At 34.2% G+C, this 15,080-nt stretch overlaps 4 protein-coding genes across 6 annotated transcripts; 3 read left to right on the top strand and 1 right to left on the bottom strand.

Moving 5' to 3' along the window:
- The first annotated feature begins 6,169 nt into the window (after window positions 1-6,169).
- On the top strand, window positions 6,170-9,758 carry LOC112420140 (uncharacterized). The gene is made up of 4 exons (XM_039831985.1): window positions 6,170-6,402; window positions 7,226-7,315; window positions 7,663-9,621; window positions 9,719-9,758. The coding sequence occupies exons 3-4, from the start codon at window positions 7,673-7,675 to the stop codon at window positions 9,756-9,758; spliced, it is 1,989 nt and encodes a 662-aa protein (XP_039687919.1). The 5' UTR covers window positions 6,170-6,402; window positions 7,226-7,315; window positions 7,663-7,672.
- Window positions 9,223-10,786, top strand: LOC120579560 (uncharacterized). The gene is made up of 4 exons (XM_039831986.1): window positions 9,223-10,012; window positions 10,094-10,495; window positions 10,601-10,708; window positions 10,764-10,786. The coding sequence occupies exons 1-4, from the start codon at window positions 9,910-9,912 to the stop codon at window positions 10,784-10,786; spliced, it is 636 nt and encodes a 211-aa protein (XP_039687920.1). The 5' UTR covers window positions 9,223-9,909.
- On the top strand, window positions 10,715-12,929 carry LOC112419792 (uncharacterized). Of its 3 annotated transcripts, none has more exons than XM_024777683.2 (6): window positions 10,715-10,848; window positions 10,935-11,138; window positions 11,246-11,338; window positions 11,464-11,565; window positions 11,671-12,051; window positions 12,497-12,929. In XM_024777683.2, exons 1-6 carry the CDS (start codon window positions 10,807-10,809, stop codon window positions 12,728-12,730), a joined length of 1,056 nt encoding a protein of 351 aa, XP_024633451.2. In that variant the 5' UTR covers window positions 10,715-10,806; the 3' UTR covers window positions 12,731-12,929. The 3 variants fall into 3 exon arrangements, with proteins under 3 accessions (XP_024633451.2, XP_039687115.1, XP_039687114.1); XM_039831181.1 differs by having other exon boundaries at window positions 12,501-12,637; XM_039831180.1 differs by having other exon boundaries at window positions 10,799-10,830.
- A 251-nt stretch (window positions 12,930-13,180) lies between these two features.
- On the bottom strand, window positions 13,181-14,561 carry LOC120579561 (uncharacterized). The gene is made up of 2 exons (XM_039831987.1): window positions 14,064-14,561; window positions 13,181-13,981 (listed from the first exon to the last, which is right to left on the bottom strand). Exons 1-2 carry the CDS (start codon window positions 14,559-14,561, stop codon window positions 13,181-13,183), a joined length of 1,299 nt encoding a protein of 432 aa, XP_039687921.1.
- Between the last annotated feature and the right edge of the window lie 519 nt (window positions 14,562-15,080).

The raw sequence follows: 15,080 nt of genomic DNA on the forward strand, positions 1-15,080 counted from the left end.
AAATCTTATTTTATTAAACAATAAAATAAGTCACAACTCCTCATAAAATCACATAACATCACCTCAATCATACAAATCATATAAATCACACATATATTATATAAATATAATATAAACTCATCCTAATAACTTCTAAACTCAATTAAATAATTAAATAATTAAATAATTCGAAACGGGCGTTACAGTTGATATGTAGTTGCAAATGTTATATATGAAGATTATTATTGATGGTTACTTGTTGTATATGTTTAAATGATGTTGTCTTGCTGTTGTGATGAATATGATTTACTTTGATGATTAATGTGAGAATATCTATATATTGTGAAAGATGATGATATGAAGTTGTAATGGTTGTATTTGATGATTATTGTTGATGATGACCTGCTGTAAATTATTTGATGGTGTTGTCTTGCTGAGGTGATGTATTAATATCATTAAGATGCTAATGTTGGTTTAAGTTGTTTAAGTTATAAGATGTTGGTCCAAATTATTGGAGTCATAAGAGAATGTCTAAGTTGTTAAGTTGTTAAGATGTTGAGTCCATTGCATACTCATTTACGTTGGGTGAGGGTTGATGCTCTGTAATGTATATTTATACATAATTTGTGAAGGGAGAGGGCTTGATGCTCTGTGAGCCTATTTACGCTCAATACGTTGGGGGCTTGATGTCCTTGTTGGTACCACATGCATGATAAAGAAGTTGAAGTTGCATATGTTGAGTTTAAGTTGTAGAAGTTGCATTGTCGTTGTCGTTGAGTTGTCATTTGTCAATGAGTTGTTAATAAAGAACTAAGTGAAATATTAATATTTATTAATCGTTGTTGGTTATGTTGTTGTTATATTATTATAAGATGATGAATATGTTGTTGCTATATTATTATAAGATGATGAATATGTTATTGTTTATGTTGTTGTTATATTATTATAAGATGATGAATATGTTGTTGTTATATTATTATAAGATGATGAATAAGTTGTTGTTTATATGATTATGAGATGATGATTATGTTGTCTATGTTATTATGAGGCCTACATGCCAAGACTTTTTATGTTGATGAATTTAATCCGCTGCAAAGTTTGAATTAATATGTTGAAGGATAAATTGTTATTTATCTCATTTATGATTTTTATGAAGTGTAGCATTCCGTTTATGTGAATTACTCTGATTAATTAAATGAAATTTTTACGTTGGGAAAACGGGGTGTTACACAGAACATGTTCCAGTGGATCGATATGTGTGTAACGTTGCTGAGATCAACTGAAGATATTATCAACAGTTTGATTCCACCAGAAGATCGTGATTAGGTAGAGAATGCACCTTCCAACTACAACAATTGTCTTACTCTGAAATTGGGTAATTCAAGCTTGTTAAACGGCCGTTCCCAAGCCTTCACCCGGTGGTTCTATTGTTCCTTTCAAAAGATTAAATTCTTGTTAGGTTGGTTTAGATGAAGGTATTGAAGTGTCAAGGGATGCACCTCATTATTTTGACACTTGAATACCATCATTTAAACCAAGCCTAACAAGAGTTTAATCTTTTGAATGGATTAATAGAACTTCCGGGTGAATGTTTGAGAGCTGCTATTTAGCAAGTTTGAATTTATCCCATTTCAGAGGTAAACAATTGTTGTAGTTGGAAGGTGCAACCCGAATGTAATGTAATGATAGGACATATTTAGGAACTTTATGTAATATAATATAACCTTTATTCGAAATTATTCAATCCGTTACTCTATTCAAAATTTATTCAATACGCGACTTTAATCGAAATTATTCAATACGTGACTTTAATCGTAATTATTCAATACGTGATTTCGCTTTGAATTTATTCAATATGCAATTTCGCTTCAAATTTATTCAAAATCTTCAAGTTTATTCAAGATTATTCAATAACAAAATGTTCCAAGATAGCCAAATAGCATGTTCTCCCGCTCCTCGTCAGCCTTGATTGATTGTACATCGGCACCTTCGAACCCTTCTTTTTTACAGAACCATCACATTCGATTTCGTGTCATGTCATAGGCGATTTTTCTTTCTTCTTGTCATCACCCTCCTTTTTGTTCAACTGAACCTGATTCTGATTCTGATTTTGAGACATATCTACATAGAGAAATTGGTGATCAAAACCTAAACCTAAACAATTCCAACAACAATTCTAACCTAAACCTAAACTATCATAAAATCAAAACCTAAACCTAACAATTCTACAACAATTCATTAAAACCTAAATCTAAACTATCATAAAATCTATAAAACCTCTATAATCGAAATTTAACCAAACAAAACTAACAATTCAATCACAAAACAACAATGCAATATGATTCAAAACACTTACTTGATTATGTGCTTAGAATTGGCTTGGAATGACTTTAGCCTGGTGAAAATCGCACCTAGGAATATCAAAAACGCAACAATGCAGTTTTAGAAACTCCTATGTTTGTTATGTTCTTATAACAGATCATCGGTAGTTAACTGCCGCCGGTTCCTTTCCTCGGTAGTTAACTGCCGTCGGGGTATTTCAATCATTTACATGTGTGTTTCAGCCTTTGCATATGTGTTAACAACAATTTTCATTGATTTTATATGTTAGACTGATTTGATCCATTGGTCCTCTAAATAATTTCAAGTTTTCATTTTGGTCCCACAATTAATAAAACCCACGTTTTAGTCCATCATTTTTTCCTCTTGCCAAATAAATTCATGTTGTTAAGTTTAACCCCAAATGTCTATGGTGGACCAACATTATCGATAGTCCACCATAGACCTTATTAACTTCTTCAATTTTAACCCTTTGGTATCTTTTTAAAAAAAGATGACTATTGAATCATGCAAGTCTATTGTATCTTCCAGTGAATCATCAACACTTGATTTTTTTTCCATTTCTTTATCTTCTTCCCTTAACTTCTTCATCATTTTCACCACAAAAAAATATTTAAAAACATTCATACAAAAATCCAGAAAAAATTAAAGGCTAAAGTGCACTTTCCCCCCCCCTAACTTTCAAAACGTTGCGATTTTGGCCCCCCATGTATGAAAACTACAATTTTGGCCCCCTATGTTTTAGCCCCATTGCAGTTTCAGTCCTTTTGGGCAATTTTGAATTGGTCAAAGCTGATATGTCATGCCATGTGTGTATATACTAATTTTCTTTTATTTTAAATGCCATGTATTAAATTACAAGAATTAAAAAAAATAAAAAATGAAAAACAAAAGAGACTTGGCACGTGAGAAGAAAAGCAACGGTCATAATTTAGGGATTAAGAAGCCCCAAACTTGACCCCAATCTCCATTGCTCTTCTTCCTTTCTACTTCCTTCTTCTTTCGATTCACCATAATCGATTCATCGTAACCCAATTTCCAGTGTCTTCCTTCTTCCTTGCTTCTCTCGTTTATTCTCCTTCGATTTGTGTTCATCCTGTTCGATTTTTGGTAACAGAAAATGCTTGGACAATCTTCATCTTCAACCGTGAATGGGTCATCATTCTTGGGCAAAACGAAGTTGGTATGTTACTGTGGCGTTGAATCCCCTCTAGTAACAGCTTGGACTGATGAAAATCCAGGAAGGAGATTCCATGGATGTGGGAAGTATTGGCAGAGAAGAAAGTGCAGTTTTTTCCGATGGTTTGATCCAGAAGTTCCTGATAGGCAGAAGAAAGTAATTAGAGGACTGCTAAAGAAGAATGATGCATTGAAGAATAAGGAGAAATTGCTTGTGTTAACTATTGTTATTTTAGGAATGTTGTTGTTTGTAAGTGTGTTGGTAATTATCATAAAGTTTGGATAAGTTATGTAGTGATGTTAGCTTATGTTGTTATGTAATGAAAAGTTATGTACTTATGATTATGATGTAAGAAAAGAAATGAATTGAGTTCAATTGTGTTAATGAAAATTTATCAATTATTGTTATGGTGTAAACAAACTTATTACTTCTTGGTATGATGTAATAAAACTTATGTATTGTTGGTATGATGTAAACTTATAAAAACTTAAGCATTAAGAAATGATATAACATACTTGTCATAAACATAATAAAAGTACTTGTCATTGACAAAGTAAATTAAGAGTACATTACCAAAAGTGCATTACTAGAGTATCAAAGCACTTAACATTCAGAGTGCATAACCAAAAGATACTCTTTTGAGTACTTAAACTAAAACAAGCAAAATATAAATAAGAGTACTTGACATTACATAACATGACCAAAACCAAAACATCAGTATCATCATTCTCCTTCCTAGCTTCTAGCTTATGTCTTGTTCACAGTCTGTTGAGTACCAACAATTCTACCCCTTGTTGTTCTAGATTTTCTAGGCACAAACAAAGCTACCTCACCAACAACATGGTTGCCACCTCTCATTGTACCAGATATGTTGCTTGCAGCAGGGAAAACAGTTGTAACATTTCCAATTGCATCTTGTGTACCAGATGCAATGTTGTTGTTAACAGAAGTTGTAGCAGGTCCATAAATGTTGTTGACAGAAGTTGTACCATTTGCAGCACCAGTTGATTGCACATTAGATGTGTTAGCTTGTGCAGATTCATTGTTGTTATGCTGTCAAGCTTGTGCATCAATACCAGTTTGTGCAGATTGTGTAGTAATATCCTATCAATTGTTACATAACAAAGTTATTTTAGGGACATTACATAACAAAGTTTATATAATGAATGAAAGTTTAAAAAGAAAATTATATAACAAAGTTACCTTGTTCCCTCCAACAGGAATCCTTCTGTCAGCACCTGTCTTTCCACCACATGTCCTGGTATTATGTCCAAGCTCTTTACACCTTCTGCACCTCAAAGTTACCTGATTTCTTTTGCCCTTTTTGCTTGCTGTTTTGGGCTCATCATTCTCCTTCCTTCTTGCCTTTTTAGGCCTCCCAGGTGCCCTTCTGGCACCAGGTGGGAGTATTGGTTCTGTGTTAACTTCTGGCCATAGTTTTGGGCCATTAGAAGGAAGGATCAAATGATCATAAGTATCCAGAAATTTTTGTTTCCTACCAATTTTATACAAACAATTCAAATATTCAGAAAAAATGTAATGAATAACAATAAAGAAACAATAAAAACTTATAAATAAAACTAACCTATACCAGTGTGCCACATAATCATCAACATTAGCTTGATTGTAATAACACTACACCATTTGTTGTCTCTGGCAACACTTTTTTAGGGGATGTGCAAAAATTGTCCCCTAAAAGTCCCTAAGGGGACGTTTTATGATCTTCTCTAGATAAAAATTTGCAACCCTTGGAAATCGTCCCCTTAGATACTTCTGGGGACGTTTTTGGAGCGTCAGTCTGTTATTTCTTTGGTAACAATCATGAATTGTCCCCTCAGATACTTCTGGGGACGTTTTTGGAGCGTCACTCTGTTATTTCTTTGGTAACAATCATGAATTGTCCCCTTAAATACTTTTGGGGACATTTTTGGAGCGTTACTCTATTATTTTATAAAAATTTCAACAACATCAAATTTTTGGTGGCAATCTTCCCTCTAAACTTGTTCACCAAAATACAAATTTTCCCTCCAATCATTCTTAAAAAAAATAAAAAAATCAAAACAAAATATTGCTAACACATCATGTAAAAAAAATAAAATAAATTTTTTTTAACACATAATAATAATATATCTTTACGTAAAAAAAAATATAGTTTTTTATTTTGTAATTAACACATAGTAATAATTATAATAATAATAATAAATCTTTATTTTGTAAAATAAAAAAAAACATAATTTTTTTGGGATTAGTCACTTTAGTTCCTGAATCAGAAAAGAGTAGTCACTTAAGTACTTGAATGCAGAGAAATTGCAAAACAGTGCTTGAACGTAGACTCTGTTAGTCAATTTCAAGGATTAATGTGACTAACTGAGTCTAAATTCTGGGATTAAATTGATTAACGAAGTCTGCATTCAGATACTAAGTTGACTAACATAGTATACATTCAGAAACTATTTTGCAATTTATCTGCATTCATGGACTAAAGTGATAATTTCTTTCCTATTCAGGGACCAAAGTGACTAATTTTTTTTAGAAAAAAAACATAATAAATAATAATAATAATATAATAATAATAATATAACATTGTAACATTGATATTATCGTTTAATTGATTAACATTGATATTAACGTTATTTTTTTTTTGGTAACAAAGGTAAAAAGGGAAAAACATTGATATTCACGTTTCATCTTTCCCTTTCTCTTTCATTTGAGAACACACGTTCTCTTTCTTCTCCCACCACAAGCCAATCGACCGGAACCAAGCCAACGCCGGCGAGCTGCGACCGCGACCACTCTCCCTCCATCCATCACTGTTTTCAATTGGGTCTGAGTCAATACAAATTTCAATAGTTTCAAACATTCAACTTTGGCGACTCTATTCTACTCAACTCTCTCTTTCTCTGGTAGGTTTTCTCTCAGTCCTAGTCGCTTTCAATTCTTCTTTCATGCTTTCGAAATCGCTCTGCACTGTTTTTGTTTTTTTTTTATTTTGATTCTCAGTGAAAATCACTCACTTCGAAACCCTAGACCCTAAATCAATCTCCGAGATGGTTTTTCCTTCAATTACGTGTTACTGCTTGATTTCGATGCTAACATGTGAACGAGCACTGCTTTCTACAGTTTCGATCATCATTTTTCATCGCGTAATGTGTAATTTGATTTTACAAACAAAATTACTATTTCTGTGTCGTGTATGAGTTCACTGTTTTTGTGTCGTGTATGAATTTTCTACATGTTCTTTATTGATTGCCATGAGTTTTCCATCTTTAGTAACTTAGTTGATTGCCACTGGTTTCCAATTCCATCCGTTGTTCTTTAATTGAAATTGAAATTGAATGTAATTGCCATGAGTTTAGTTGATTACATGTTCTTTAGTTGATTACATGTGTAATGTTTGAATAATTCATTGTAGATTTGTAGTGGGATTGTGTTGTTTCATATTATGCATAAACAGTATGTCAATTTAAATCATTCTTCATTATATTGAAACTCAGTTTATGAACCATGTTTGGATTAGGCGTGACCCGTTGTCAGACACGCGTTGTGTTCGAAACCGACACGACACTGACATATATAATTACACATAATTATATGATTTTGTTAAATTAGTAGCGTGTTTTTGTCCGGTGTCGGTATCCGTATCCGTGCTTAATAGGTTCTAATTTAAGTAAAATATTGTTGTTGTATTTGCAATATTGGTGCTGAAGCGTCTTTGGTTTATTGCAGCACTGTTCTACGTTTACGGCATTTTCGGGGTTGTTGCGTTCTTGCTTCTCTGTGTTGATGTATTGCTGCTTCTTGCGTTGGTGTGTTCAGGTATTATTTTCAAGTTTTTTAACTTCTTTGCTGCTGTATATGTTTCATACATGCTTAAGATATTATTTTACTAAAAATGGAAATGTTTGCTTCAATTTGATTTTGCCTCAGCAGCTTGTATTTTAGTTAAAAGTTAAAAGGGTAATATTCCTCAGCAGCTTGAATTTATCCTTTTAATTGTCGACTTAAAAAACTCTAAAATGTATATAATATATAATCTTATGTTTAGTTAAAATACTTTTATGATGCATTTATTAGGTTTATAATGCCTTATTGTAGTTATTCCCTTATAGGCTTACGGTAATAAACTAATAATAGGCTTATAGTAAACTTTTATTTCATTTTAGTAAACCAAACATGATAAAGAAGGATTGGGTGGCGTTGCCTCCACATAGTCAAAGTTACAAGGATGGTGTTAATTACTTTTTGGATATTGCATTCACCAAAGGAATGGTTGAAGAAGAAGAGATTTTGTGCCCCTGTGCTGTATGTTGCAATGATAGTTGGGAAACCAGAGATGTAGTGTTCGACCATTTATGTAGCAAAGGATTTGTAAAAGGATACATGGAATGGATTTATCACGGTGAAGATGAAAGTCTTATGGATCTTGATGGTGATAGTCATGACGAAACATCATCTCATGATGATATTAATGGGTTACTTTTTGAGACGTTTAAAGATGTCGCTGATGGAGGTAGAGTACATGAAGGGCTAAATGAAGATGCAAAGAAATTTTATAAACTAGTTGATGATGCAAATCAAGAGTTGTATCCTGGATGTGAAAGTTTTTCCTCGTTATCATTCACTATTCGAATCTACTTGTTGAAATGCCTCCATGGATGGAGCAATGCATCATTCACTGCTCTCTTAGAATTGTTGAAAGAGGCTATGCCAGATTTGAACATCCCTGTCTCTTTCAATAAAACAAAATCTATGATAAAAGATTTGGGCTTAGACTATAAAAAGATTGATGCATGTCCCAAAAATTGCATGTTGTTTTGGAAAGAGCATGAGAAAGATGACTCATGTCATATTTGTGGCGCATCAAGGTGGATAGAATATCCTGAAGTTGCTAATGAGCCTGACGAAATTAAAAAAGCTCACAAGGTTCCCGCCAAAGTTCTAAGACATTTTCCTTTGATTCCAAGATTGAAAAGACTCTTTATGTGTTCAAAGACAGCCGACACATTAAGGTGGCACTCAGATAAGCGTTCAAGGGATGGGAAGTTAAGGCATCCGGCCGATGCCAAAGCATGGAAAGACTTTGATGCAAAACATTCAGATTTTGCTCGTGAAACCCGTAACATCAGGCTTGGGTTGGCAAGTGATGGGTTTAATCCATTTAGGACTATGAGTCTTTCACATAGTACATGGCCTGTTGTATTAACAATATATAATTATCCGCCAAATTTGTGCTTAAAGGCTGAAAATTGTTTAATGTCGTTAATTATTCCTGGACCGAAGTCACCCGGAAATGCAATTGATGTGTATTTACAACCACTTATTGAGGAGCTGAAGATATTGTGGAATGTCGGTGTAGAAACGTATGATATTTCCAAAAATGAAACATTTCAAATGCATGCAGCTCTTATGTGGACTGTGAATGACTACCCTGCATATGCTATGCTATCTGGTTGGAGTACAAAAGGGAAGTTGGCTTGCCCCGCTTGTAATCATAAAACTTCTTCAAGATACTTAAAACATAGTCGAAAGATGTGTTATATGGGTCATCGAGTCTTTTTGGATTCAAATCATGTATGGAGATCAAATTCAACTTCTTTTGATGGAAAGCCAGAATATAGGTCTGCACCTTCTTTGTTAGATTCAAAAAAGATTTTAAAAGACTTAAAAAAGATCCCTGACATGTTGGGAAAGGAAAAAAAGAAAAAAAGGCTTGGTCCATTGGGGAAGAAAAAAAAGAAAAAAGGGCTTGGTCCATGGAAGAAAAAGTCTATCTTTTGGCAATTACCATATTGGAAGGACAATTCTTTGCGCCATAATTTAGATGTTATGCATATAGAAAAGAACATTTGTGATAATATAATCGGGACTCTCTTGGAGATTGAAGGGAAGAAAAAGGACCATGCAAAAGCTCGTTTGGACTTGCAACACATGGGGATTAGAAAAAAGCTCCACTTGAAAGCAACGAGTGATGGTAAGAAAACTCAAATCCCTAAAGCATGTTTCTCCCTAACAAAGCATGAGAAATCTGTTTTTTGTGGTGTTTTAAAGACAGTAAAACTTCCTGATGGCCTTGCTTCTAATATTTCTCGATGTGTTCAAGTTAATGAAGGAAAAGTTTATGGGTACAAGAGTCATGATGCTCATATTATATTGCATTACTTGTTGCAAGTAGCAATAAGAGGGATAGGCCCTAATCAAGTTGTTATTCCTTTGATTCAGCTTTGTTCATTTTTTCGTTGTTTATGCCAAAAGGTTATAGATGTGAAAACTTTGGATCGCTTGGAAGTAGAAATTGCTGAAACACTTTGTCAATTCGAGCGTATTTTCCCTCCAAGTTTCTTTGACATAATGGTTCACTTACCAATTCACCTTGCAAATGAGGTCAGATTGGGTGGGCCAGTTCAGTTTCGATGGATGTATTACATGCAAAAAATAGAATTCTAGAGGTTGCTACAAAGCAAACAGAGAGGCCTAGGATTTTGCAACCACAAGCTAAGAACGATTTTGCTCAAGGTAATTGATATCTTTGCATTACTTTAAATTTTCTTATTCTTTATATGACATTATTTTGATGAGAAATTACATTGAAACTAGGAATGCTGAAAAAAAGAACTCATGAGAATCTACTAGACAACAATAGAGAGAAAATTCAAAAGGTGGATAAAACAGTTGCAAGGAAGTTACTTATTCCTTCCAAAATAGCGAAACCTGATAAACCTAATATATCTTTGGACACAATGATGTCAAAAACTGAATGCTCTAAAAAGGCAAAGAGGGTGCCTACATGCCCATCAATGTTGATTCATGATTATGTGGAACTTCACAAGTCAAAAGAGATGGAAGCAACCAAGTCAAACAATGGAGAAAAACCGGGAAGTAACTTTCACCCTAGCTCTAGTAAAAATCAGCCACTGTCTGGCAAAAATAGAGTGGAAGATTCGAGAGAACCGGTAGTCAATGAAGAAGAGGAAAACACAAATAGAGAAGAAGAACAAGGTAATTAGTTTTGTATTTCATAATAATGATTTCATGTATTCTTTATATATTGGTAACCAACATGTGATATTGTTTTGTCATGTTAATTACTTTATAAAATTGTAGGAATATCTCAAAGAAAAACTCGCGGGAGAACTTTGTGCAGAAAGATTTATGCAAGAACTTTTGAAGAGCGAGTAGAAGTGACCTATAATAATGTTGATCAGCCTATCGGTCCCACTAAAAAAGTAGTATCTGACTTGAGCCTCTTCCTGGGAACATTGGCTAGGAACTCAACATTTTGTCCTCTAAAATATACCAACTGGTCAGGAATGCCAGAAAAAAATAAAAACCGTGTATGGAGATATGCTAATGTATGTGGGTGTATCTATGAATTTAAATGTATAATTATTATAGTCTTTAATTTATTGATCTTGTGTTCTCTTATACTTTTTTTTAGCGGAAGTTTATCTTGTCGGTTGAAGCACGAGATTGGGTTGAGACTACTGTTAGAGATGCATGGAGAAGATATAAGTACAAGATTAAGCAGCATCATTTTCTAAAGTATCCCAACATGACCGAAAGACTTAAACATCGTCCTCCAAAGGTGCCAATAGCTCATTTTAGGGCGCTTTGTGAATACTGGAGTAAGGAGCCTATACAAGTAAGATTAATATATTTTTTTAATGCATGTGCATAATTTTGCACCTTTCTATGTATGTCATAATCAAGTAAGATTTATTATAATAATTCTGTAAAACTTAAATGCAGGCATTGGCTGAAAGTAACGCTAGAAATAAAGCTCAACTGAAGTGGCTGCATCGAATGGGTCCCCAAAACTTCTCTCTGACTCGTGAAAAACTGGTAAATTTCGCGCTCAATTAAAGTATTCCTTTGATGATTGGTTTCTTTGAGCAGTTTTTTAATTCATGTCTGGTTTCTACGAGAGGCATTTTAATTCATGGGATGTTTTATTTTGATTCGTGCAGCGTGAAAAGGAAAAAAGAGAGCCCACTCAATCAGAAATGTTTTTTGAAACTCGAAAAGGAAGTAGAGGAAAACAATTGGATGAAGAAACTGGAAAAGTATTTGTATGTAAAAAATTACAGTTACGTTAAATTGTGTTTACTTAATATTGTTGGCAAACATTGTTTATAATATTAGTTAATGTTTTCTTGAATATTTTTTTTTGCTAGTCCCAACTTCAAGAAATGGTTGAAAAGAAAGGAAGTGATACTGAAGCTTTTAAAGCTGTTATGGGAAAGGAGCGTCCCGGAAGGTTACGTTGTTATGGGAGAACAGTAACTAAAACTTCCTTAAAGCGAAAGGTTGAGATTAATGCTTTGAAACAAGCACATAGTCAAGAGGTATCTACTTTGAGGCATGAATTTCAAGATCAGATTGATAGATTGCAAAATGCGTTTAAGACCGTCATACAACAATGCAATCCTCAATTAAATATGGCCTCAATAGAACATTTGCTTGGATTATCTCATGGAGATGCTAACAGCTCCCCAAAGGATAGTGGAGCACAAATGCATTCCTCTCCTTCAATTCATACTCCATGTCCTGAAAAGGTAACCATATATAGAAATATTGTTGATTATGTTATTGTAATTGAATTAAACTAGTTATATTTTCCTTGTTAATATATGCAAAAAGTTGTTAGTAATGACATCACTTGGAATGTAGGCAAGTGTCTGAAATTGTTAACTTGCGTATGTTGGGTCTAAATTAGAGTTGTGCGAACTTATGATTATGTTGTTTGGCTGAATTGTTTAAAATGCATGTCCAAAGTCGGATTTTGATTGTGTTGCAGAATTTTATGCATAAATTTTGTTTATGCAATTTGTGGTGTTTGTGCAAACTTGTAATTTATTTTTCTGCATTTTGTGTTTCTTTCTCTATTGCATAACATGGCATAAGTTGCAGAAACTTAAAAATGAGCTTGTAATGATAGAATAAGAAAGGGAAATGTGTAAAACAAGTTTTCTATGGTTGATGTATTTTGTTCTTATGCAGCAAGTTATCAATGAAGATGCTGTACAGGATGACATAGATGAGGAGGAAGACGGAGATGATGAATTTCTTGAGGACGAATTTCTTGAGGACAACTTAAGTGATGAATTTCAGGAGGATGATGTAGATGATGAATTTCAAGAGGATGACCTAGATGATGAAATTCAAGAGAATGACATCGGTGATGAATTTGAAGTGGACGATTTGGCTAATGAATTACAAGATAAACTTGAATGATCGAGTTGGATGGTGTTTTATTTTGGATTGTAGTTAAGCCACTAAACTTGTCCGAACTTTAGTTTTGTTATTTTGCTAGGCTTATACTTCGAAGCATTAAACTTATCAAGTAATGTTTGACATTTTGATTACTATTATGTCTTGAATTAATGTTTGAACTATGTTATTATATTACTTCTTTTGTGGTTGTATTGTTAAATTCGATTTGTTTGAGTTATAATTGACAATTCTAATATTGCCTTTAAGCTATAGTTACATTTCTAAAATAATTGGAAAATTTTAAAATTTTACAAGGACACTCTAAAAATGTTGCCTGTAAGCTATGGGGACGTTTTTATGATTTCTTAAAGAATCAAATTTTAGGGGACGATTATTAATTGAAGCAACCTAAGGGGACATTTAAAAACGTCCCCTCAGAATCCCAAAAAAATCGTCCCCTATTCCTAAGGTTTAGGCGACGTTTTCAAAAACTGTGCCCAAAGAACATGAAAAGTCGTCCCCAAAGACTATAGGCGACGCTCGTATAGGAGACGCCCGAAAAACGTCCCCTATACCTTTAGGGGACGTTTTCCTTAGTTCTGGCAACATTTTTCGATTGTTGTTAAAAAGGATAAATGGTGTAGTGTAAATTCCAGCAATGGCATGAGGACAAGGGATACCACTTAAATCCCATTTTCTGCATGCACATGTTTTGTCTTTGAGATTGACAGCATATGTGTCAGTTCCATCAGTCACAGAGAACATAGAAGACTCCCTATCACCACACCAAATTGGTGTCCAACCAATTGTATCTTTCTTAGCCTTTTCCACAATCTTTCTTATCATTGGACAAATTTCCCCTTCATACCTTAACATGTAATCTCTTAACTTAACTATCCTATTTGTGATATAGAACTTCAATCCCTCAACAAGTGATATAATTGGTAAATCCCTTAACTCTAAGATTGCAGAGTTAAATGCCTCACACATATTATTGACTTGCAAGTCACAATTTGTGTGAGTGCTATATCCTGCCCTAGACCACATACCTGCTGCATACTGCCTCATTTCCTCCCAAGCTGGCACACTTAATCTTTTCAGATCCTCCATAGCTTTGTTGAACTCAGGCATTGTGCAGGCCCTGGCAGCTTTCCACAAAGCTTCTTTCAATTTCTCTCCAGCATGCCTTTTCCTCCAGTTTCCATACAAATGTCTGACACATAACCTGTGTTCAACATGCTCCCCAATAGCAGCTATGGTATTCACCAAACCCTTGACAAAACAATTTATCAATGTAAATCAAAACTAAATTTAATATAACTAAAATTAACTGCATAAATGTAATAAATATTACCTTTTGTTGGTCTGATATGAAAGACCATCTTTTGAATTCTACTCCATTCAAGTCTGATAGAAGCAGATCCATAAACCAATCCCATGAATCTTTTGTTTCAGCTTCCACAACAGCAAAGGCAATGGGTATCATTTGATTGTTACCATCTTTACCAACAGCTGATAACAGATGTCCACCATACCTCCCTTTCGGAAAACATCCATCAAGTCCTATCAATGGCCTACAATTACTCACAAATGCCCTTTTACAAGCATTGAAACAGACATACATTCTCTGAAAAAATACCCCCCCAACACCAGGCTTGCATTGAATCTTAACACTACTCCCAGGATTGCTTCTAAGCAACTCTTCAGCATAGTTTCTTAGATGAGCATATTGTTCATCACAAGCACCATGAATCATTTCTAAAGCACTTAATTTTGCCCTATACACCTGGAAAGAGCTCAACATCACATTCCACCTATTCTTACACTCATCTTTTAGACCCTTAAGGGTCATAGTAGGTGTATGCTTAAGTAGTGGAACCAGTTTTTTTGCCAACAGCTGTCCAGATAACACCCTAATTTTACCAGTTGGATAGCATTTGTGCACAGACTTCAAACTAGAGAGAACATAATGACTTTGAGGAGGAACCCTACTAAATCTAATATGATATGGGACAACCTTGCATACACTTCACCACAATTCTTTTCTTCTCATTTTTCTCTAGGTACACATTTGTCTTGCTTTGCAAACCATACTCTTTCACAGCAGTTTTAACTAAAACACCACTTGCAAATATCTGAACCTCCTCAAATACTACAGGGTCATTGTTATTGCCCAACTTAAACCTATTCAGCTTCCTCTTTCTTGATCCCTCTTCTTCCTCAGATGCATCAGGACTCTCTAAGAAATCTGAGTCTTCATTCTCATCTTCAAAGTCTTCCAAACCAGTCACTTTAGGGTTCCTAGACACTTCAACTCCAAGTACAGCTTGATTAGAGTTATCTGCTTGACTAGCAAGGGTGGGGTTCAAAG

This window comes from Medicago truncatula, chromosome 3, assembly GCF_003473485.1.
Source record: "Medicago truncatula cultivar Jemalong A17 chromosome 3, MtrunA17r5.0-ANR, whole genome shotgun sequence".
Classification (NCBI taxonomy): Eukaryota; Viridiplantae; Streptophyta; class Magnoliopsida; order Fabales; family Fabaceae; genus Medicago; species Medicago truncatula.

Coding starts and splice junctions, on each gene's coding strand:
- LOC120579561 (XM_039831987.1), bottom strand. CDS start 14,561: ATGACCCTTAAGGGTCTAAAAGATGAGTGTAAGAATAGGTGGAATGTG. Junction 13,982..14,063: donor TCATATCAGACCAACAAAAG/GTAATATTTATT, acceptor TGTTTTGTCAAG/GGTTTGGTGAATACCATAGC.
- LOC112419792 (XM_024777683.2), top strand. CDS start 10,807: ATGCCAGAAAAAAATAAAAACCGTGTATGGAGATATGCTAAT. Junction 11,339..11,463: donor CTCTGACTCGTGAAAAACTG/GTAAATTTCGCG, acceptor TGATTCGTGCAG/CGTGAAAAGGAAAAAAGAGA. Junction 12,052..12,496: donor ATACTCCATGTCCTGAAAAG/GTAACCATATAT, acceptor GTTCTTATGCAG/CAAGTTATCAATGAAGATGC.
- LOC120579560 (XM_039831986.1), top strand. CDS start 9,910: ATGGATGTATTACATGCAAAAAATAGAATTCTAGAGGTTGCTACAAAG. Junction 10,013..10,093: donor TAAGAACGATTTTGCTCAAG/GTAATTGATATC, acceptor CATTGAAACTAG/GAATGCTGAAAAAAAGAACT. Junction 10,496..10,600: donor AAATAGAGAAGAAGAACAAG/GTAATTAGTTTT, acceptor ATAAAATTGTAG/GAATATCTCAAAGAAAAACT.
- LOC112420140 (XM_039831985.1), top strand. CDS start 7,673: ATGATAAAGAAGGATTGGGTGGCGTTGCCTCCACATAGTCAAAGTTAC. Junction 9,622..9,718: donor AATGAAGGAAAAGTTTATGG/GTACAAGAGTCA, acceptor CCTTTGATTCAG/CTTTGTTCATTTTTTCGTTG.